Raw genomic sequence first — 23,600 nt, 5'->3', positions numbered from 1 at the left:
GAAACAAACTTACAGAACCATGGGAATTTCACAACATACTGGACTGAACAGCAACCTATGCACATCAGTCAGCGTGAAAGTATAAAACTCATTTATTGAAAATTGCTTGCTTAACAAAGTATGCCAAACAAACATGCCCAACATTTAGCCATCTGCACTTTCTATGTATATGATTGTGATATCCACGGTTGCCTAACTTAGCCAATTTGGAAAACAAAGTGTCATGATTGTAATTGCAATGTTAGTGAACTATGTCAAATCTCCTTTGAATGTGCGATTGCAAACTGCAAACCCATATTATGCAATAATATAGACCAAAATCAACCAATTCAAAAGCCAATCTCACTCCTCTGCAAACTTCACCTGAAACATTAAGCTCAACCAAATTGAACAAAACAGCTGATCCCAAATTTATCCTGCACAACATTCTCAAATGTTCATTGGTTAAATTAATAGTAGCTTGAGAATAATTGAACACAACTTTCATAGGTAGATATCCTTGTTCCTCACTAGCAGTTCAGCCCTCCGTTAACTAATTTCCATAAGTTATTTTACGAAAAGTAGTCACCTCGGTTATTTATGCCTCTTTAGCACAATTAATGGCATTGAAGCTTAAGGTTTAAATACCTAAATAATCAGTTGGCGATACTCACATTATCTACTCGTTGAAATAAACATTGGTAGAAGTACATTAGTCTCATTAGTATCTTAAGTACCTTACCAGGAGGCATGAGCTTCATAAGAATGCGAGCACCATCTCTCAGCTGTGGCATGTTTAGGCTACTGCCCAGATCTGCAACTTGCCAAAGAAAGGAAATGTATCGCGGGTGTAAGGACATTATCTAAGGAAGAAGCAGATTAGGAATAACTAAATCATCTGAATTCAAATACTATTAAATGTGCAGAGACACCTGTCTGAATACACATGACATCTTACCAAAAGCTAAGCACAACTGAATTAACTTGTTTGGAAGAGGGGAAACATCATACTAATTCACTTCAATCTCAGAATATTTTGGTTCATTATCAATTTTTGCCAAATTGTACCAGAAGTTTTAAAATGGATGAAGCAAAGGATGACATTTATCAGTGATCAATGTCTAGTCCATAGCTTGAGAGTTAGCTTGTTTAAACAAAAGCACTCATTTGAGCGAGAGCGTTTCAAACTGTCAACAGATTCTCAACATCAAGCACAGAACCCAACCTCAAACTCATGTTCAGTAAGACAATTTCGTTTTTACAGAGATGCTGCAGTATGTGTTTATTCAAGCAGACTTCAATGTGTTCGAACAGGAGAAACAGGGACGTTCTTCCAGTGTCATGGCTGATATTTATCCCTTAAACTATTCTTTAAAAAGTTACCAAAAAAGAGAAAATGCTGGAAAATCTGCAAGGAGAGAAAAGGTCTGGCAGCATCTGTAAGGAGAGAAAAGAGCTGACATTTCGAGTCTAACTGATCCTTTGTCAAAGCTGGCTTAAAAAAGTTAATTGGTTTCAAACCTCAGTACTGTTTAGACTGTGCTGTGCACATACTGACTACCATTTTTATCTAAAGCTACAGTCACTGCAATCCAACAGTAATTTGTTTAATGTAAAATACTTTGGGAACTCCGAACAATGGGAAAGGCACCATATGAGAGTAACTTCATTCAAGTAGCTAATCTTGCTGTTCCCATCTTTAGAGCAATAACTCTACCATCAATCAATTGATCCCCATTTAGCCACACACAAAGGATTGGACAGGAACAAGGAAACAGGATTATTCAATTTTAATCAGGGGTCATCTGCCGTCAGAGCACCCTTGATGTAACTGCCCAAAAAGAATGCTTTTTCGAAAAGTGCCAGGTTGCAAAGTCGGCAAATGATTCATGCAGGAGAAATATTTCACAAGGCTGGGATATGTTAGGCACTGCTAGCCTAGTTGAACTTGAATACAAGAATGCAAAACCATTCTTCCTTCTCCATATTCTGCCCATTAATACAGATCTCAACAAGGCAGGTATCTTAAAGACAACTGATGTCTTCTCACAGTTAGTAAACAAACTAAATTGATTAGCTGGAAGCCAGTTTTTGCATTACTCTCTTCTGATACCATGTGTCTTTGTGAACATCCCTGATATTTCCAATCTCTCAGAACATAAAAATCCAACATATCCAGCAAGAATTATTTAATCAGGATCACTGGCTCAATTATCCACTGATCCAGTTGACAGTGCTTAAGTATCTCAGTAACATAGCCCCCACAAAGTTTCATAAAATAACTGGGTGCACCTGTCCTCTTTCTGCCATAGATTAGCTGTCAAGTTAAAACACTTTTTTAGTAACATACTGGTCTGCCGTGAAACAACTTGCAACAAGTGCCACACTTTGAAATTCATGATGTCCACACCTACATCCAAGGAGGCATGAGGGCATGACCCTTTTGTTTGTGAGGAGAAATTGAACAAAGAAAGCCATTAACAATTTTAGCTGTTTCCCTGATCCATCATGCTTATTTCATCTCAGACAATTAACCCCTACTTAATTTGCGAAGTTCTTAGCAGTAGTCACTTTATCTACATCTTTTGCAAGTTGGTATTTCTCAAGATACTCTTGCCCATCCACAAAGAACCCCTGACATGCTTGGCAATCTATGACAGTTTACATGCCACACGAATGAAAAATCAATATACACACTTTAAAATGAATAATTTTATCAGCAGGGTATAGATAGGACAAGTTACATTGCCTTCAAGTAGTATCTGATAAACAACCTGTCTTGACAGTAATGGAAATTACAAGAAATGCCAACATACACGTTTGCTTGTGTGCATTGTAGCAACTACAGTAACTCTTTTAGCCACCATACCTTCTTGATGGCTCCAATTAAAATTGCATCGAATTTAACTCTGGAACAGGGACTTGGCACTACTGACCTATACTACGCAAGCCTCCGGCACCTCACTTTATTCCTTTATATTTCTGTTCTCATATCCTTAACCAACTTCTTAATCCAAGCAACGCATTTCTAATATTCCATGTAACATTCTAACTATTCACAAGGTAAACGTTTAACATACAGCATAACTACTGCAGTTGTATTTGCAATTTTCTTTGCTATGAATCAATTTTGCGGTTAAATACAAATCCACCTGATCAAATCTGTCCATAATTTTGAAGACCTGTTCAGGTCACTGTGCAGTTTTCTTTTTCTAGAAAACCCTCCCCATCCACACTTTACTGATTCTTATTCACAATTTACACCAACTCAGTCTGGTAGTTCGCCAGTATTGTACAGAGTACTTTACGCACTTTAGATAAACACCTGAAATGCAAGTAACAGCAGACTGCTGCCAGTGATATTGTAGCTGCATGCGCAAAGTCATAACATTACACTTAATTGAAAGTAGTAAGCACACAAGACTTCTGCCAAAAATCACTAGTTATGTGGAGTTTCAATTAAGGATTCTTGTATGCAAGCGCACACCCATGCTCCTATAGATATCTCATCAAGCCCACAAAACTTCACTTGTGAGTACATCTAAATCAATACAAAATGGGAAATATCACTTTGCAACAAATATTCACAATGTATTATATTACAAAATGTCTTCGTACTAAATTGGTAAATATTGACAAAATCTATGACAAACAATACATTGCAATTAAGATGATCAAGATAGGTGATCTTGAAACAAGGTAGAAATGCAAATATGAAAACGCAAACTTAGGGAATCAAGGACTAACAGTGCAACCATGATTGGCAAAAGTCAATATCCATTCCATAATGCACATAATTTAGTTAAGAGTTGTACGCAGAAATGCCAAAATTGGCATAAAGTTTTTTGCACTCTTGAAAGCTTAAGAATTAAGTTGAAACTCTGAATATGCAATCCAATTATGTCATTTGGAATACATGGCAGAGACACCGCATTTTGAAATTAAAATGAATTGCTCTTTCAACTCCTATGCGTAAAATTACATGGAACAGCATATCGAAATTAGCTAGATTAGCTAGATTAGATTACTTAGTGTGGAAACAGGCCCTTCGACCCAACAAGTCCACACCAACCCTCCAAACAGCAACCCACCCAGACCCATTCCCCTACATTTACCCCTTCACCTAATTTAGCATGGCAATTCACCTAACCTGCACATCTTTAGACTGTGGGAGGAAACTGGAGGAAATCCACGCAGACACGGGGAGAATGTGCAAACTCCACACAGACAGTTGCCCGAGGTGGGATTTGAACCCGGCTACAACTCCAGAAGTCAAGTCAGGCTAAATTACTAATATATATCATGCAACTTAAGAAACTGAGCTGTTGAAGTTCAGCTACAGCTGTTGCACTTTAGGTACCAGGTCTCTCTGAATGCACTATTTTTCCCTTGCAGTAATGAGAGAATGAATGGAACATGCAACTGAGTGGGATCTCTGTGTGTGGGGTTGGTGGTTTGGGGGTTGCAGGTTAGATTACAGCTATGGTTTTGAAGCTACAAATTTGAAGTTTTTAGAAAATAGAAAGAAGGTCAGTTAAAATTTATTACCCTAGCTTATTTGCCAAATTTTCCCATGGAATCAGCTAGCAAAGATACTGGCACTTTGCTTCACAGAAACCCATTTTACTGATTGGTCTTCGTTATGCAAGCAGGTCAATATCCAAACAATCATGCTTTTGCTTGCATTTTTCTTATACGTTCCAAATGCCATTTTTCTTACTAAGGTAACCTCTGATCTGGCAGATATGAATATCTTGAGAGGAAGTGCAATGAGGATTTACATCAGTCTGATAAATCGAAGTTTAGCCATACAAGGAGAGATTAGTTCAACTGGGCCTGTATTCACTGCAGTTTAATTGCTTGATTTTATCCAGTCTACACATACCTTAGTCACCGCAAGAATGCTGTGGAAATTCATCCTTCACGATTGGAAATAGCCTTGTGACGCGAGTCTGTTATTACTTAGGAGATACAACTAGCGTTCAGTTGAAAAGTTAATTTAATGATTAGTAGCATGTGACAACCAGCATTAACACGAGGTCTGCAATAGAACCTCAGCTTATCTTTGGATGCTGGAAGAGAGATTAAAATCTGTTTGCAAATAAGGCCATAATAGAAAGGAGCATTAGGCCCATGGAGTCCGTTGTGTCGTAGAATCAGGGCTGACACATGAAATTAAAAATGGTGGAGAAAGTCTGGTGCCTGTGAGCCACAAGTTGTGATGACAAAGTAGACCGAGTGGCAAAACTATGGCTGAATTCAATGTGAGGAAGCATTAAGTCATAGTTTTGAATCTGCAGAACAACAATGACAAAGTTGACTTGGCAGCAAGAAACTGGAAGGCAAATGACAGAACTTGGGAGCTGAATGCACACAGCTTACTTCAGGTTATGGATAGATACAAAACATAACCAAGGCAAATGGAATTTTGGTTTTTACCTCAATAGTTGGTGTTTAAGTGAAAAAAAGGATGCTACGTTGCAACATAGTCTTGATTATAAAAAGTCTGTCTGACAGCATTGAATTGGGACCTCATTTTTCATTTCGAAGCAGACCATGAGAAAGCACAGCATAATGCTAGGTATAACACCACTCAAGTTTTAAGTGAGCTCAAGTTTACTGAGAACAGAGACCAGGAGGCCAGGTAAAAGCATAAAAACGTGGTCAAGTACAGAGTAATGAAATAATGTGTCGAAGTCTGACAAGTTCAAGAGATGTGGAGCAGACATGGTGTGGAGGTCAAAGTAAATAAGCCTCATGATGGAATCAAGTGCAGAAACATACTAAATTCTTGGATATTGAATTCCTAGGGACAAGTCAAATTGAGGCAGAGTTGTTAAATATCTACACTAAATGCTTATTTGCAGTACAATGATGCTCAGAAGAATTAGTTAACTTAAAATCATTTTGACCAAAAGCTTTTTCATCTTAAATAATCAGCCTAAAAACTACTGATGGAGGGGCCCTCTTGTGGTGCAGTGGTCATGTCCCTACATCTGGACAGAGTCAGGTTCAAATCCCACCTCCAGTTGTATAACAAAGTCTCTGAACAGGCTGATTTGTAATGTTGGTTCATAAAAAACTACTGTTGAAAATATAGTACAGCTTATCATTCCAAATCTCTCAATTATCTGATAGGATTCACTAAATCAACTGTTTTAACATGAAGATATAAAAAGTAGGAAGGAAGGAAGGGGCTTGTGGTATTTGTGCCAAATAATTAATCCACAAATTCAACTATAGTTCTATGAACCCGGGTTTGAATCGTGTCATGGCACATGGTGGAATCTGAATTAAATAAACAGCTGGAACTATTAATATATTGATGACCATGAAATTGTTGCCTGTTTTTGGGAAAAAAATCATCTGGTTCATATATGTCCTTCAGGGGAAATAGATGTGCAATCTTCACCTGGTCTGGTCTACATGTAACTCCTGAGCCACAGCAACATGGTCGTCTAAACGGTCCTCTAAAAAAATGGACAAGCAAGCCAGTTATAGATCAATCACTAAAGTCTCAACAAAGTATTAAATCCAGATGGAAAACCTGGCATCAACCCAGGTATCAGAAACATCCAAAGCCCTGTCAATGCTGCAAAGTCCTCCTTACTAACGTCAGGGGGTTAGTGTCAAAAGTTGGAGAGCTGTCTCAGACTAGTCATGCAACAGTATGACAGGCATAATTAGAGAATCATACTTTAAAATACCCCAAACACCAAAGACCGTTCCTGGCTGCATCCTATCCCACCAGCAGTGGCACAGCAATATAGAGTTGGCAAGGGGTTGTCCAAGGAGCTCCTCAACATGGCCTTGCAACCTCCATGAACTCTCATGGCAAAAGGTTATCATGGGCAAGAAAACCTCTTACTGATTACCATGTACGGTCCTCCTCTAGCTGATAAATCAGTACTCCATGTTAAACCACACTTGGAGGAAGCATCAAGGCAACAAGGGTGCCCTCTGGGTGGGAAATTTCAATGTCAGAAACAAGGTCAAAAACATACTTGAACTCAACTTGAGCAATCTATCTGCTCTAAATGCATCTATCCATGTCTATCAGTAAGTAACTACCGCAGTCTTTGGGGAGACAAAGTCTCACCTTCACATTGAAAATAACCTCCATCATGTGACGCTGCATTATCACCGTGCTAAGTATTATTTCCCTCTTCATCTGCCATCTTTTATGACCCCAACTCGCCCTCAATTAGTAGTGCTATTGCCAAGCCATTCATGGTGGCTTGATATTGAAATCCCCCAGAGTATCCTCTGCACCCTTGTGACCCTCAATACTCCTCCACATATGATTCAATGGGAGGACAATTTAACAAGAGCTTCTGAAGCCAATATCACCAACATTCAAGCAAAACTTTGACTTCTTCATTCTGAATTCTGCGTAAGTGTTCAGAAACCGCAAACTGTCAATCATACTCAGTCTTGATATGGAGAGGCCGGTGTTGGACTGGCATATACAAAGTTAAAAATCACAACACCAGGTTATAGTCCAATAGATTTAATTAGAAGCACTAACTTTCAGAGCGCTGCTCCTTCAACCACCTGATGAAGGAGCAGCGCTCCGAAACCTAGGGCTTCCAATTAAACCTGTTGGACTATAGCCTGGTGTTGTGTGATTTTAAACTTTGTATACCCAGTCTTGTTCCTGAGCTCCCAAAATGTTCTAGATGTGAAGATATTTCTCCACGAAGAGTGGTGAGCCAATGGAATTCATTACAACAGAAAGCAGTTGAAGCCAAAACAATGAATGGAGTAACAGACTCAAAAGGGCCAAATAGTTTTCTCCAGTTCCTATTTTCCAAGTTTCTATGACCAGCATTTCACAGGAGCAGGAAATACTGAACCTTAGTTTAACCTAAGTACAATAGTACTAATATTAATTTGGGGATGTGTGAATATGAAGAGGACAAACGTGTCATCCAAGTTGCAACAGCAGAGTGATTAAGGAAGTGAAAAGGAACCAAATCCTGTCATCCAAATCAGACAACATCAAGGGATGCCAAACCCCAAGTGCCAAAGATTTCTGTTCAGGCATGAAGACCCTGTCTAAAACTTGCAAATCAATGGGTGATGACGTATTTTCTGAGCATCCTCTTTCTAATAAAGATTAATACACAGTATTTATTAACTATTCCAACCCTGCCCTGTGCCTCAAAAATACAAGTAATAAATTGTGTCCCTAACATGACCCTACATTTATTAACAGCTCAATATTTACACGCTTGCACACCAATTGTGTTTTCTTTTCCTCAACTGCCATTCTATTTTCATTCTCTATTTACCAACCTTATTTTCCTGTGTTCTTCCTCTTCCAATTTGTAGTATTTGGCCTGGTTCTTGCTGGAACAAAAACCTGGATACACTGTACTCTTAAATTCCCTAGTCAGTCAAACAACACTTAGACCCATCCTTCCCTTTTACCAGCATGTACCTGATAAGTCTCCACATTCAAGACTAAACAAAGATTTTCCTGTCAACCTGGCTACATCCTCTGTCAACTCAATGAGATTAGCCATATTCCAACTAAGTTTACTTCTGATTATTTCTGGTCCTTCTCCATTAACAATGCCAACTATAATGACGTGAACGTGTTTCCCAACAAAAATGAGTCCAATCAATCGCACTGGACTTGAAATGCTAATTCTTTACCTCTCCACAAAATGTCATCTGACCTGAGCTTCTCCGGGACTTGGTTTTTAAATTCAGATTCATCCACTTTATCAAACTCACTTCCAGTACCAAATCCAACAATCTCTCTTAAACAAGACCAAGAATATAAAATAAAACAAAGAACTGTGGATGCTGGAAATTTGAAACAAAAACAGAAACTGGAGAAACTCAGTAGGTCTGGCAACATTTAAGAGAAAGTTTATTTAATGTTCAGTCCAGTGACCCTCGTTCAAAACTGATGGCAGCTAAGAAACCTGTTGCATCTGTTACAATGCCACCTTGCACAGGGGGACCTCAAATGTCCACGTCCCTCAACTGAAGATACCCCACCACCCTAGATGAGAGCCCTAAACCATATCTGACTCATTTCCTCTAACTCTGCACTCACCCCTTCTCCCCCTTCCCACAACACCAATAGGATCCGCAGGTCTTCACTTTCCTCCCCACCAGCATTGGTATCCAAAGGATCACGAGCTGTCAATTGCATTAGTCTCCTACCCTCCCTTGACAGTTTTTAAAACAGGGACTGTTTCTTCCACTCCTCCTCCCCTCTTAGCATCTTCCCATCCAACTGCTCCCTCTCCTCACTATCCAATGCTCCTGACACCTTCCAGAGGTTTAGCTGAACTTCACTCAATCTAGTCTACTATACTGGCTGCTCACTATGTGGTTGCCTCTATGCTGGGAGACGAAACACAGACTGGAGGAACCACTTAACAGAACACTCATATTCTATCACTGAAAAGTCTCCCGAGCTGCCAGTTGCCTGCCACTTCAGTACACTGTGTTGTCAAGCCTGCTGTACTGTTCTGGCAAGACTTAGCACAAGATGAAAACAGCATTTCATTTTCCATTTGGAGACCCTGCAGATTTCATGACTCAATATCAAGTTCAATAATTTTACAGCCTAAACACCTTCTCCGCGTCCTTTACCTGCCCCCACCCTGTCATGACATGGGCTGCTTTGAGCACAACTAATCTATCTCTACCTATTTATGGTCCCATTATCAGCTCTCTTTTTTTCTCTTGAGCATAGCAATATCCATTGCTTTTCTCCCCAACTGGTGTTGTCTCCATTTCACCTATCCTCTCACTCCACCTCTCCTCGTAGCTACAATCAACTCTGAATGGTCACTGGACACGAAACGTTAACTCCGCTCTCTCTGTACAGAAGCTTCCAAGCCTGCTGAGTTTCTTCAGCATTGTTTTTGTTTCAAACCAAGAACATACTGTGTACAGGAAAGCTTCCTGGACCATTCTAGAGACTCTCCCTCTTCAACCCCTTAACTTTGTAACTCAATCAATAGGTGAGCAATTTTCCCTCAATAATACAAGTGGGAATGTAAGTAAGCGATTGCACAATGTTCAGTGCATTCACAACTCTTAGGTACTGTAGCAGTCAGCTTCACTACGCAGCAAGATCACAACAACATTTAGGTTTGGGCTAATAATTGGCAATTAACATCACCTGACACCAAGTCTTAATCATAGACAGATGCAGCAAGGAAACAGACCTTTTGGTCCAACTTGTCCATGCCGACCAGATATCCGAAATGTATCTAGTCCCATTTACCAGCATTTTGCCCATATGCCTGTAAACCCTTCCAATTTACATACCCATCCAGATGTCTTTTAAAATATTATAATTGTACCAGCCTCCATCACCTCCTCTGGCAGCTCACTCCATAGACACATCACCCTGTGTGTGAAACTGTTGCCCCTTAGGTCCCATTTAAATCTTCCTCCTCCCATCCTAAACCTACGCCACTTAGTTCTGGATTCCCCCACCCCAGGGAAAAGACCTCGTCTTTTACCCTATCCATGCACTTCATGATTTTATAACCTCTAAGGTCACCCCTCAGTCTCTACACTCCAGGGATAACAGCCCAGCCTATTCAGCCTCTCTCTCTATAGCTCTAATGCTCCAACCTGAATGGCATGGTGGCTCAGTGGTTAGCACTGCTGCCTCACAGCACCAGGGACCCAGGTTCGACTCCAGCCTTGGGCAACTGTCTGTGTGGAGTTTGCACATTCACCCCATGTCTGCGTGGGTTTCCTCCGGATGCTCCGGTTTCCTCCCACAGTCTAAAGATGTGCAGGTCAGGTGAATTGGCTATTCTAAATTGCCCATGTTAGGGGCATTATTCGGGGGGAAATGGGTCTTGGTGGGTTACTCTTCGGAGGGTCGGTGTGGACTTTGTTAGGCTGAAGGGCCTGTTTCCATATTGTAGGGAATCTAATCTAAACATCCTTGTAAATATCTTTTCTGAACCCTTCCAAGTTGTACAAAATCCTTCCTTTTAGGAGGGGGACGAGAATTGAACAATATTCCAAAAGTGGCCTAACCAATGTCTTGGACAGCTGCAACAACTCCTGTACTCACTACTGACCAATAAAGGAAAGCTTACCAAACACCTTCATCATTATCTACCTGTGACTCTACTTTCAAGGAACTATGAACCTGCACTCCAAGGTCTCTTTGTTCAGCAACACTCCCTAGGACCTTACCATTAAGTGTATAAGCTCTGCTAAGATTTGCTTTCCCAAAATGCAGCACCTCACATTTATCTGAATTAAATTCCATTTGCCACTTCTCAGCCTATTGGCCCATCTGGTCCAGATCCTGTTGTAATCTGAGGTTACCCTCTTCGCTGCCCACTACATCCCCAAATTTGATGTCATCTGCAAACTTACTAACTGTACCTCATGCTCGCATCCAAATCATTTATATAAATGACAAAAAGTAGAGGGCCCAGCACCGATCCTTGTGGCACTCCGCTGGTCACAGGCCTCCAGTCTGAAAAACAACCCTCCACCACCACCCTCTGTCTTCTACCTTTGAGCCAGTTCTGTATCCAAATGGCTAGTTCTCCCTGTATTCCATAAGATCTTACCTTGCTAATCAGTCTCCCATGGGGAATCTTGTTGAATGCCTTACTGAAGTCCATATAGATCACATCTACTGCTCTACCCTCATCATTCTTGGTTACTTCTTCAAAAAACTCAATCAAGTTTGTGAGACATGATTTCCCACACAAAGCCATGTTGACTATCCCGAATCAGTCCTTGCCTTTCCATATACATGTACATCCTGTTCCTCAGGACTCCCTCCAACAACTTGCCCACCACTGAAGTCAGGCTCACTGGTCTACAGTTCCCTGGCTTGTCTTTAGTGCCCTTCTTAAACAGTGGCACCATGATTGCCAACCTCCAGTCTTCTGGCACCTCACCTGTGACTATCAATGACAAATATCTTAGCAAGAGGCTCAGCAATCACTTCTCTAGCTTCCCAAAGAGTTCTCGGGTACACCTGATGAGGTCCTGGGGATTTATCCACTTGTAACAGTTTCAAGACATCCAGCACTTCCTCCTCTGTAATCTGGACATTTTGTAAGATGTCACCATCTATTTCCCTACAGTCTATATCTTCCGTATTATTTTCCACAGTAAATACTGATGCAAAATATTCATTTAGCATCTCCCCCATTTTCTGTGGCTCCACACAAAGGCTGCCTTCTGATCTTTGAGGGGCTCTATTCTCTCTCTAGTTACCCTTTTGTTCTTAATATATTTGTAAAAACCCTTCAGATTCTCCTTAAATCTATTCGCCAAAGCTATCTCATGTCCCCGTTTTGCCCTCCTGATTTCCCTCTTAAGTATACTCCTACTTTCTTTATACTCTAAGGATTCACTTGTTCTATCCTGTGTATACCTGACATATGCTTCCGTCTTCTCCTTAACCAAAACCTCAATTTCTTTGGTCATCCAGCAATCCCTATACCTACCAACCTTCCCTTTTACCCTGACAGGAATATCCTTTCTCTGGATTCTTGTTATCTCATTTCTGAAGGCTTCCCATTTTCTAGCCGTCCCTTTACCTGCAAACATCTGCCTCCAATCAGCTTTCGAAAGTTCTTGCTTAATACCTTTCCCCAATTCAGAACTTCAACTTTTAGATCTGGTCTATCCTTTTCCATCACTCTTTTAAAATGAATAGAATTATGGTCGCTGGCCCCAAAGTGCTCCCCCACTGACACCTCAGTCACCTGCCCTGCCTTATTTCCTAAAGCAGGTCTAGATTTTCACCTTCTCTAATAGGTACACCCACATACTGAATCAGAAAATTGTCTTGTACACCCTTAAGAAATTCCTCTCCATCTAAACCTTTTAATACTATGGCAGTCCTAGGCGATGTTTGGAAAGTTAAAATCCCCTACCATAACTACCTTATTATTCTTACAGATAGCTGAGATCTCCTTACAAGTTTGTTTCTCAATTTCCCTCAGACCCCCCCAATAGTCAATAATACAATCCCAATAAGATGATCATCCCTTTCTTTTTTCTAAGTTCCACCCAAATAACTTCCCTGGATGTATTTCCGGGAACATCATACAGCTGTAATGCTATCCTTTATCAAAAATGCCACTCCCCCTCCTCTCTTGCCTCCCATTCTATCATTCCTGTAGTATTTGTATCCTGGAACATTAAGCTGCCAGTCCTGCCCATCCCTGAGCCATGTTTCCATAATTGCTATGATATCCCAGCCCCATGTTCCTAACCATGCCCTGAGGTCATCTGCCTTCCCTGTTAGGCCCCTTGCATGGAAATAAATGCAGTTTAATTTATTAGTTCTACCTTGTTCCTGCCTGCCCTTTCTGTTTGCCTCACTTCTCTTCTCAGCTGTACCCGTTTCAGATCAATCTCTTTCCTCACTATCTCCCTGGGTCCACAAAAGACTCCTGCACTAGGTGCCGACCTCTTGCCCTTCCTGGAGTTAACCCATCTATGTGACTGTATCCGAGACTTTCCCCCATTCCCATAACTGCCATCCATCACATACCGTTGCTGTTGCAAATTCCTCATCGCTTCTATCTGTCTCTCCAACCGATCCACTCGATCTGATAAGATTCGCATCCAACAGCATTTATGGCAGATATAATCCGCAGTAACCCTTAAACTCTCTTTAAACTCCCACATCTGACAAGAAATACATCTCACTGCAAAGGCCATTTTTGCTCCTTCACAATCTACAGACCCAGAAAACAAAACCATCTGATTCCTCTACAAACACTGCCCCCAGATTAAATTAAGAGCTATGGCTTATATTTTAAGTTTAATCGAGATTTAGCTCCAAAAACATTTCATCAAGGAAGAATCCACTATACTCACTACTGCAGCCTCTCTCTTGGACAGACTTAAAACAATTAACTTATCTGATTCTGTGCTGTGAACTTCGCCCAACAGTACCTTCAAGATTTGTGAATTTCACTGTTTGTTAATTTTCCCAGATGCACTTCAACGTCCAGCGATACACGAATTCAAACAGCAAAGGCAGTAACTGTGCAGGTTCTCTCTCTCTCGCAATGTCCTCACCATGTGCTTCCTTTGTCTGCTTTTCCCCCTTTTAAACTGCTGTTGTTTTGACTTTCTTTTTCCCCAAAGTTCCAAAGCAATGCAACAGCATATAAAACAGTAATTGCTGCTCCTGGAATTCGAGGAAATCACCTCCAACACCTAAAATACTTCAAATAAGGAGCAGCACTTACAGCCAGAAATTTTTCCCGTCCTCCATCTTGGATTACAAATTACTGTGAACTTGCACAGCAACCATTTAAAGAACATGTTTCCTGAAATTTTAAAATTTCAGGAAACATGTTCCTTGCGTTACATAAAACCCAGAAACACTACATGCAAATTAAAGGAACGTAATATTCTTACCACTCCAGGTAAGCAGCTTTCTACCTCAGGATTTGGACCATCACTGTAGTGGTTACCATGATTTCCAGGGGAGCCCGTTGAAGAATCAGAAGAGCTATCAGGACTTGAAGGCATATTTGAACTTATCTGTGTTAGCTTGGCTGTAATAAGCTGAAACATAAATCTCTTATTAGAAGGGATGAAACAGAATTTTTTAAACTTATACTATCCCTATAACTAACTTCTGCCCAATCTCATTTCAAATAGCTATCTAACTTCTGATCTGCTTCCTGTGACTTCACTATTTGCCATAATGAGCAATATGGAGTATCTGGTAGGTCATTTTTGATGAGCAAAGCTGGTACTGCAAGATTAAATGACACAACATAACACTTTAAGCAGGTATCCACCGTTTTGTATTAAACTTTGAGGAAATTCTCATTTGTTTCAGTATATTCTGCTTTAATCCCAGAGCTTGCAAGAATTCCGTATAGTTTTTTTAGATGTCTTTCATAAATTCAGCTACACCACATTGTTATTTAGTTCCCCACTACAGTTCTTCTATTCTCAAAGTAAGTCTGAGACACTGAAGGGATCACACCAGGAAAAAAGTATGTGAAGCACTGAGGTGGACTCCTAAACATTTAAGATGCTGCTCTTTATGGATTTCTCCAGTTAATTACCAAGCAGAAATTTTGGTTTACTACAATATTACAGTCAAATACAAACAAACTCATTAATAGTAGACTGAAGGCAAAGTGAATACTGTGCAAAAAAAATTATCTGAATGAATGCCAGTGGATAAGTCAGCCCTATTGTGCACCCCAACTTTTCAGCAACTGCATTAAGACAAGTGATGTTAACTCTGCATCTGAACTTATACATGGAATACCAGAGCTTAGTGTGAAATGGTTAACTGGCAAAAGCAACTATGCAAGAAGTTTTGTTCATTGTGCCCTGTGCAGGTTCTCTAGATAAATTCAGATTACCTGATGAAATGTTAAAATTCTTGGAATAGAGAAAATTGATTTCAATGCTAACAGTTTATGGTGATTCTCAGTAACCAGAGGCCAGATCCTATATTTTGCATCCCAGTTGTAAAATGGACTGTAGCATTGCAATCAAAGTAGCACTTTAAGTCATAATAAACATCTTTACATGAATTGAATGTAGGTGTGAAACCTCCCTGCTATGTGAACTTAAAAGGTACTTAATTGTGCATGTACAGCAAGCATGGATACAAACAGTGCAGGTAAACTGAACATTTAGAACAGGACTCTGATTTTAGTTAAGGCCAACTTTCATGTTTTAATACAAAGACCAGAGAAATTGCTGCACACAGCTTGATATCAAAAGATGGCTCACGGAGAATCTAACAATTTAAAACTGAGAACTGACAACAGATTGGGCAAAGTCAGTTTTTGACTCTGAGTCTTCAAGGGAATTACCATCATACCTGAAGTGAGCACTGTAATTTATCAAGCTCTCTCAATAGCTGATTTTGAATTTACCCAATTATTCTTTTTGAAAAAGCAAACACCAAGTTGCTCCTCTCCCTCATCATCTATACACTGCATTTGAAACCTTAATCAATTATGAACTAAGCATCTGATAATTAATCAAACACAATCAGTCCCACATTCCTTTTGTTTCATGAAAATGGCTGGCTTCCACTGTACATCTCTTGCCCCCACTCAGACCAACATAACAAGGAATGGTTTGCCTCTTTAAACTTTCATTTTACTGAAAACACTGAAGCAAGAAATATTTTGTCTGGATACAGAGGCTAAAAATATCAATTTTACATTAGCAATGTTTGGAATCTACAAATTTTCCATAACCACTTAGTTCAGCCAACCTAGATCAATGCTCTGTCTCAGGAGAACTGAATTTTACAAATAAACTGCCAACTGTTGAAACATTTTGTTGCTACTTCACTGATTAATTCTGCTACTGGGACCAATGAACACAGAAATGACTGCCAGAATTTTCTTTTGAAACCCAAACTTAAGTGTCAAGACATTATTTTCAGGCTCCTAAATTTCCTTAAAATAACTAATGTTCCAATATATTATCAACTGGGAGGACACCTCAGATCAGTCAGTATTTAACACCCAGATTGTTACAATCCTTGAGTTGATTTATTGGAAAGACTTGATGACAAATTCAAAGTGAACTAAATCCAGTAATTTCATAAAATAGCAATAAAAAGCTATGTTCCAATTTGCTAACCAGCTAACACGTGATCCCAGCTTCTTGTAGAACTCAGGAGATAATATTACACGAAATGTGTTTTCTGGTTATAATCAAGAAGCTATTCCTGTTTTATGATCACAATTTCAGAAATTCTCAAGAGAGCAATATACAATAAATATTGAGTAGATTAAGCAAATGTGAAAATTTGAATTATGAAAAGGGCTGCTCATGATTGCAAATGGTGGGGGGGGGGGGGGTAACAGTCATTTCTATCTAGTTACATTAATTTTCTTCATTGTTGACTATAAATGTTTTATTCACAGTACTTACAGTTTTATCTTTAAGATTTAACTGTCCGATTAATTTCCGATCATCAGCAGGGTCTACAAGTTCACCACCAATAAATAGTTCTACTTTTGTATGTGCACTGTTTGCTTTTATTCTACTGAGGATACAGCGTCTAACAGACCCAATGGTGTCATTTGTGTGAGACCAAATATCCAAATCTTCCACCTGACGTCCTTGATTTGGAAATCGTACAACAAGCGATACATGTTTTCCACGAAAAGCTCTGAAAAAGGCAAATTCTGAGTGTCATGAAGGGCAGATTTTCTTTCACAAAAAAAAATTGTAAATGTTGGTATCCAGGTCATTTAGGTGTGCTTGTCTAAAAAACACTAGTAAACAGGTACAGAAAACAACTGTGTAATAAATGGAATGTAGACTTATTCCAATGTGATTGGAGTATAGAAAAAAAACAAACTTTGCAACAATTGTACTGGGTTTTGGTAAGATCACATTTGAAATGCTGAGAGAAATGAGACATTTTGGTTTCCAAATTTAAGAAAGGTAAAGTTGCCATAATCCCAAAGGACCACAGGGCAGCTCTCCCAGAGAGAAACAACCGGTGGGGAGCTTAACTCAAGGATCACCACACCGGAAGACATGAACAAGGTTGAGAAGGTGACCTCAGCCAATGCGTGAATTGAACGCACACTTGGTATTACAAATCGATCATCCAGTCAAATGAGTTAAGTGACCCCTGAAGAAAGAGCATATTGCATTGGAGGCAGTACAATGAAGATTAACTGAACTCGTCCCAGGGATGACAGGTGATCCTGCAATAAAAAGCAAACCAATTTGAGCCTACATTCTCAGGAGTTCCAGAGAATGAGACACAACCAAGATTAGATTGAAAATTTTCAAGGGATATAATAACAAATATGGAGAAACTAATTCTGGTCAGTGAGTCGAAAATACACGGTCATTTTGGACTGGATTGATAAGAAAGCAACTCAAAAGATTGAGAATCTTTGGAATTAGTGACCAGAGAGGATTATGATCGCTCCAACTGTTAATACATACAAGCCTGGAAGACAGATGTTGTATCTATGCTGGAATTAAAGATTACAGAAAGCAGGCAGAGAAATGGAATTGACGCCCAAGATTAAACATGATTGTTGTGAAGCAGGCTCGACAGGCCCCATAGTGTACTCCTTGCCTGATTTTTGTTTTCTGTAAATCATCCCAACTAGTCACAAATTTGCATTTCTGAATTAAGCCTCAAATATACCGAATGCATAACTAAAGATTATTCCAAAATGTGGTTTGCACAAATTATTATAGCTTCACTTCATAACAGAGACAAAAAAAACTGCAGATGCCGGAAGAACATGGCAAGCCGCGCTTGGGGAGGGGGCACAGTGATGAGGTTGCGATTGGTGAATACAGGTGATGGGTATGCCCTGGTTGGCTGGTGCGATGAATGAATCCAGTTGGTAGCTGGTATGAAGTGTCAGTCAGAGGGATGGAAGGGAGGTGGTGGGGCTAGAAAGGGAGTCAGGAAGTGGGTGGCAAGGTTATTTGTAATTGGAAAACTCAATGTAGAGTCCTTTGTAGAGACTGTCCAGGCAGAAGATGAGGTGTTCTCCAATTTGCAGTCTGATTCACTGTGGCAATAGAGGAGACTAAAGAAGGACATGTCAGAGAGGGAGTGGAAAGCGAAATTGAAATGGGCAGTGACTGGAGGTCAGGGTGGCCCATACGGGACTGGGGCTGAGATGCTCACCAAATCATTGCCTAAGTTTATGTTTAGTCTGCTTGATGTAAAGACGACTGTACTGAGAGTACCAGATACAATAAACTAGGTTGGAGAGGCAAGTAAACCTTTTTGACCTTGAAGGGCTGTGTGGGGCCCTGGATGTAGATGAGGGAAGTGGTGTGCCAGCAGGTTTTGCATTTTCTTACAGTTGTGGTGCAGTTTGCATCTTTTACGTTTCCTAAAAGTTCAACTAAAGTAATTTTGTCGAGTTGACTTAAATTCCACTTATTTGTTCAGAGACCAAAATCATATATGCAATGCCCATCTTCAGGTTATGGTACTGCCACCTTTGTCCATAAGTAAACAGCTTTGATATTCCTCTCAGATATTGTCAAGACAACTGATGAATTGATTAACAAGCAATATAACATATTCCATCATACATTCTTCAGAAATGGCACTTTTGGAATAATGCATGCAATTCTGGTCTCCCTCCTATAAGGGCATTATGAAACTTGAAATAGTTCAGAAAAGATTGACAAGGATGTTGCCAGGGTTGGAGGATTTGAGCTATTGGGAGGGATTGAATAGGCTGGGGTTACTTTCCCTGAGCGTTGGAAGCTGAGAGGTTACCTAATAGAGGTTTATAAAATCATGAGGGGCGTGGACAGGATAAATCAACAACGTATTTTCCCTGGTGGGGGAGTCCAGAACTAGAAAGCGGGGAAAAATATAAAAGGGACCTAAGGGGGCAACTTTTTCATGCAGAGGTGCATGTATGGAATGAGCTGCCAGAGGAAGTGGTGGACGTTGTTACAATTTAAAAGGCATCTGGATGGGTGTATGAATAAGAAGGGTTTAGAGGGATATGGGTGAAGTGCTGGTAAATTGGACTAGATTAGGTTAGGATGTCTAGTTTGCATGGACAAGGGTCTGTTTCTGTGCTTTACATCTCTCGGACTCTAACTAATAATCCAACACGAGAAAATCCATGCCAGATGACAAATAATTCAATGGATTGAATTGAAAATGTAATATAATTTTTCAAGTAGATTAACAGAACATACAACTGACATTATTTTCAGAACTTATCAATAGTACTGGACATCATGAAGAATTAATGATAGATACTCCAAAGGACATCAATCGTGAGAGTGGGGAGATTAAATTAAAGCTCAAATCTTAGAATTTTGAGTCATCAAAATCCAAGTGCAGTTTTACCAAAAACAAAATCACAATTCACCATACAAAAACACTTAATTTTTGTTAAAATGTAATGCAATTGATAGCTTTTCATCTGTTAGTGAAAGCAGTACTTGAAATATACATACCTAGACATTGGTAGAATCGTCCGTTCTTCATGGTAGTCACTGTCGCACTCATTTATGTACTCACGCAACACTGTCAATACACGTACCATCCGTATTGCCTCCTGCCTTGCACAATTAATACTGTCTTTGTCACCATCTAGTACACACAGTGTATCATAAGAGGCCTTCAATCGATCAAAACACGACTGAATGAAGTCTTCATGAATCTCGACCTATTTGTGCAAATGTTGGCAGCAATTAGGCACTGCTTCATCCCAGCTTCAAACAGCAACCAATTTTTCATCCCATACACATTCTGCACCTTCACAACTTTCCTCTTGCTCAGTACAAATTAACAAGCATGTTAAGGTACCTCTGTTCACTTATCAGGATATAGACAAAATTTGAAAGTAAAAAGCATTGGGCTCTTCTGGGAGTGGTAGTGAATCTAACTCTGGGACACAAGGTTCAATCGCCATCTGGCGAAGAGGTGGGTCATAAACATGTCCAAATAGGTTGATTAAATAAATATTTAACTCTAGTAGCAACTTTGCTTTGCACATACTCTCCAAATCACAACAGCACAGAAGCACATCTAGATTTCTAAAATCCTCAATGAAATCACAATTTAAAATATGTATAGTAGAAGCTCAACCAGAAAAACTCACACTGAGCATCCTTCTTATGGCTGACTCACCTGATTAACCTGCAATCGTGGACCAAGATTTGTGTATATTTCTTTTAGCAGGTCTATTGCTCTACTTGCAATGTCATCACTTCCTTGAATTACTACCTATGGAGGACAGAATGGCAAAGCATTAACATTTTTAGCTCAAATCAAACTTCATACAGTTAACATAAAACCCCAAATACTGCTGCAAAGTTCATGTAAGTTTGTGTAACAGACTTGACTTTTTTTATCTGCCATCCTAATTTTTGAATGTTACTTAATTGTACAAAGGAACAACACAACTCAGAATCCAGTTTATCGCAATTCAATGAAAAGGCTAGTACCAAGATTCTGGTCTTGTCGAGCCAGATTTTGTATCAATTCCTTCTTGGGACTATTTATTTCATTCTCAAAGTAAGATCTTGTTCACCAGTACTTACAGAGCAAGAAATACACATTCACACCTGTGCTTTATCGGTCACTCAACCATATTAATATGCACACCCTACCTCCAAAACAATGAAGCACCTACACAATCTAAAGCAACTACTGGAGCTAAAACTACATTGAAACTTATAACATGTTGCGTAATATTGGTTTTAACACCTTCAGGCTCAACTGGCTGAATTATTTTAATAGCAGCTTCTGTTTAAACACATGGTTATGAACACTGCATATAGATTAGATGATTAGATTAGATTCCCTACAGTGTGGAAACAGGCCCTTCGGCCCACCAAATCCACACTGACCCTCCAAAGAGTAACCCAACCAGAGCCATCTCCCTCTGACTAATGCACCTAAAACTATGGGCAATTGAGCATGGTCAATTGACCTAACCTGTACGTCTTTGGACTGTGGGAGAAAACTGGAGCACCCAGAGGAAACCCACGCAGACATGGGGAGAATATGCAAACTCCACACAGTCAGTTGCCCGAGGCTAGAATCGAACCTGGTGCTGTGAAGCAGCTGAGCTAACCACTGAGCTGTCCCAAACATTGAGATAACAGCCTTATATTCTCGATCTTTACCGTTCTTCTACACTCAACCTATTTAATAGCGCACTCAAACTTGGACACTCCTTTTTCACACACTGGGTATATAATTTCCTATATTGTCAGCCTGTATTTTTATCTTTTAAAACCTTCACCAAATCTTCCCTTGCAATCCTTTCCCTGCCCTCATTTAGGGTCAAGTTCCCTCTTCAGGCAGAGAGGTACAAATGGTTCTGACACCTCACCAATGCATTTGAGCTTCCTTCTTCCGAGTTATACTAAGTCTGGCCCATCAACAGAAACCCATACCTCTCTAGTTAGTGTGGGAGGAAAATGTTCAATTCCCAGATCTTCTTTACTGAGTCAATTTGCTTCTGGATCAGGTAGTCAGCCAAACACACTTGCAGTATGCATAAACATTCAAGGGAACTCTATTTGCACTATGGTTCCAGTATGGTCATCTAATCTCAAACATCTCTGCAGAGTTCCTCAGGGTAATGCCCTTGGCCCAAACATCTTCAGCTGCTTCATCAATGACCTTCCCTTCATCATAAAAGGTCAGTAGTGGGAATGTTCACCTATGATTGCACAATTTTCAGCACCATTAGCCACTCTTCAGAAACTGAAGCAGTCTATGTTCAAATGCAACAAGATCTGGATACTATCCCAGCTTGAACTGGCCAGGGGCAATTAACATTTGGACCACACAAATGCCAGGCTATGACAATCACCCCTTGACATTCAATGGTGCTACCATCACTGAGTCTCCCATTATCTAAATCTCGAGAGTCATCTTTGACCATAAACTCAACTGGACTCATCACAAACAGTGGCTACAAGAGCAGGTCAGAATTGAGGAAGCCTGCAACAAGTAATCCCTCCTGAATCCCCAAAGCCTGTCCACCATCTACAAGGCACAAGTCAGGAGTATGATGGAATACTCCTCACTTGCCTAGATGGATACAGCCCCAACAAAATGAGCATGACACTCAGGACAAAGCAGCCCGCTTGATTGTCACATCAACAAACATCCACTCCCTCCACCACCGGTACTCAATAGCAGCAGTGCATACAGTCTGTTTTGCTATAACATTGTAGTTACATTCTCGTGTGAACTCATGTTGGAGAAAATCATGCAATAGAAATAAAGTGGTCTGTGGAAAAAACAGGATTAGCAGCAAACCACTAAAAATATCAATAAAAATTGAGAAATAGTTAGCCTAACAAATGATAGCACAGCCTAGTGAATGTTAAAGTCTATTTTCATGAAATACAATAAATTAAACACGAAAGAGTTTGAGTTTGCTGAATTACAGTACTGTATTAAGATGGGGTGGAGGGTCTTGATCAGCAGCATCACTTTCGGGTGCTGTGCAGAGTTATGAAGAAAGAAAATATTTAGTCCAGAAGTAGATGGCAGCAGTCCTTTGGACTCACTGTTGGAGACGTCGGGGGGGGGGGTTGGTTTTAAAAAAAGGCATCTAGCTATTGCTGTTTGCAATCTTTCTTTCATGAAGAAGCTGTTCATAGGGAGTCGGGTAAGATTTTATGCCACGGACTGCTATCCTGATGCGTTCTGCATTGTAGTCATTGTCTTCTAATAGCTGCAACTGCTCCTCAACTTCCCTCAGTCTAGAGGCAAAAGACATGGAAAGTTCTTGTGGTACTGCATCCTGGACGACTTCATTGTTAGCTTCAAATTTTCCCTGCAGCAACAAGTTGTTGCAGATCAACTGTGGAGAGGCCTTCACAATGGGCCTCAAACAGGTCCTCAACATCCTCAGTCTCCACTTCTTCAAATCCACCTTTCTTTGCAAGAGTAACAGTTATTTGATTGCTGGAAGCTCCTCTGACAGTTCAACACCTTCAAAAAAAAATCAAGAAGAAAATGTGGGAGAAGCTTCTGCCAAACCACATGAGTAGTCCTGACTGACATCACCCCAGGCCTCCACAATGTCAACAGCATTCTTAATGTTAAAGCTCTTGTGAAATTTAACAGCAGTGTCCTCATTATGCCATTCAGTAGCTGCCAT

General features: G+C 40.1%; 1 protein-coding gene across 2 annotated transcripts in view; it reads right to left on the bottom strand.

Moving 5' to 3' along the window:
* Nucleotides 1–23,600, bottom strand: part of usp9 (ubiquitin specific peptidase 9) — a 275,529-nt gene that overhangs the window by 150,824 nt on the left and 101,105 nt on the right. For both annotated transcript variants that reach the window (XM_060833551.1, XM_060833552.1), the window contains 5 exons: nucleotides 20,603–20,698; nucleotides 19,927–20,138; nucleotides 16,885–17,125; nucleotides 14,380–14,529; nucleotides 722–842 (listed from right to left, as the gene is read on the bottom strand). In XM_060833551.1, the coding sequence (XP_060689534.1) occupies nucleotides 722–842; nucleotides 14,380–14,529; nucleotides 16,885–17,125; nucleotides 19,927–20,138; nucleotides 20,603–20,698 (820 nt within the window). The remainder of the gene's footprint in view (nucleotides 1–721; nucleotides 843–14,379; nucleotides 14,530–16,884; nucleotides 17,126–19,926; nucleotides 20,139–20,602; nucleotides 20,699–23,600) is intronic.

Source organism: Hemiscyllium ocellatum, chromosome 12 (genome assembly GCF_020745735.1).
Source record: "Hemiscyllium ocellatum isolate sHemOce1 chromosome 12, sHemOce1.pat.X.cur, whole genome shotgun sequence".
Lineage (NCBI taxonomy): Eukaryota > Metazoa > Chordata > Chondrichthyes > Orectolobiformes > Hemiscylliidae > Hemiscyllium > Hemiscyllium ocellatum.
This window is presented reverse-complemented; position numbering and strand designations above follow the sequence as displayed.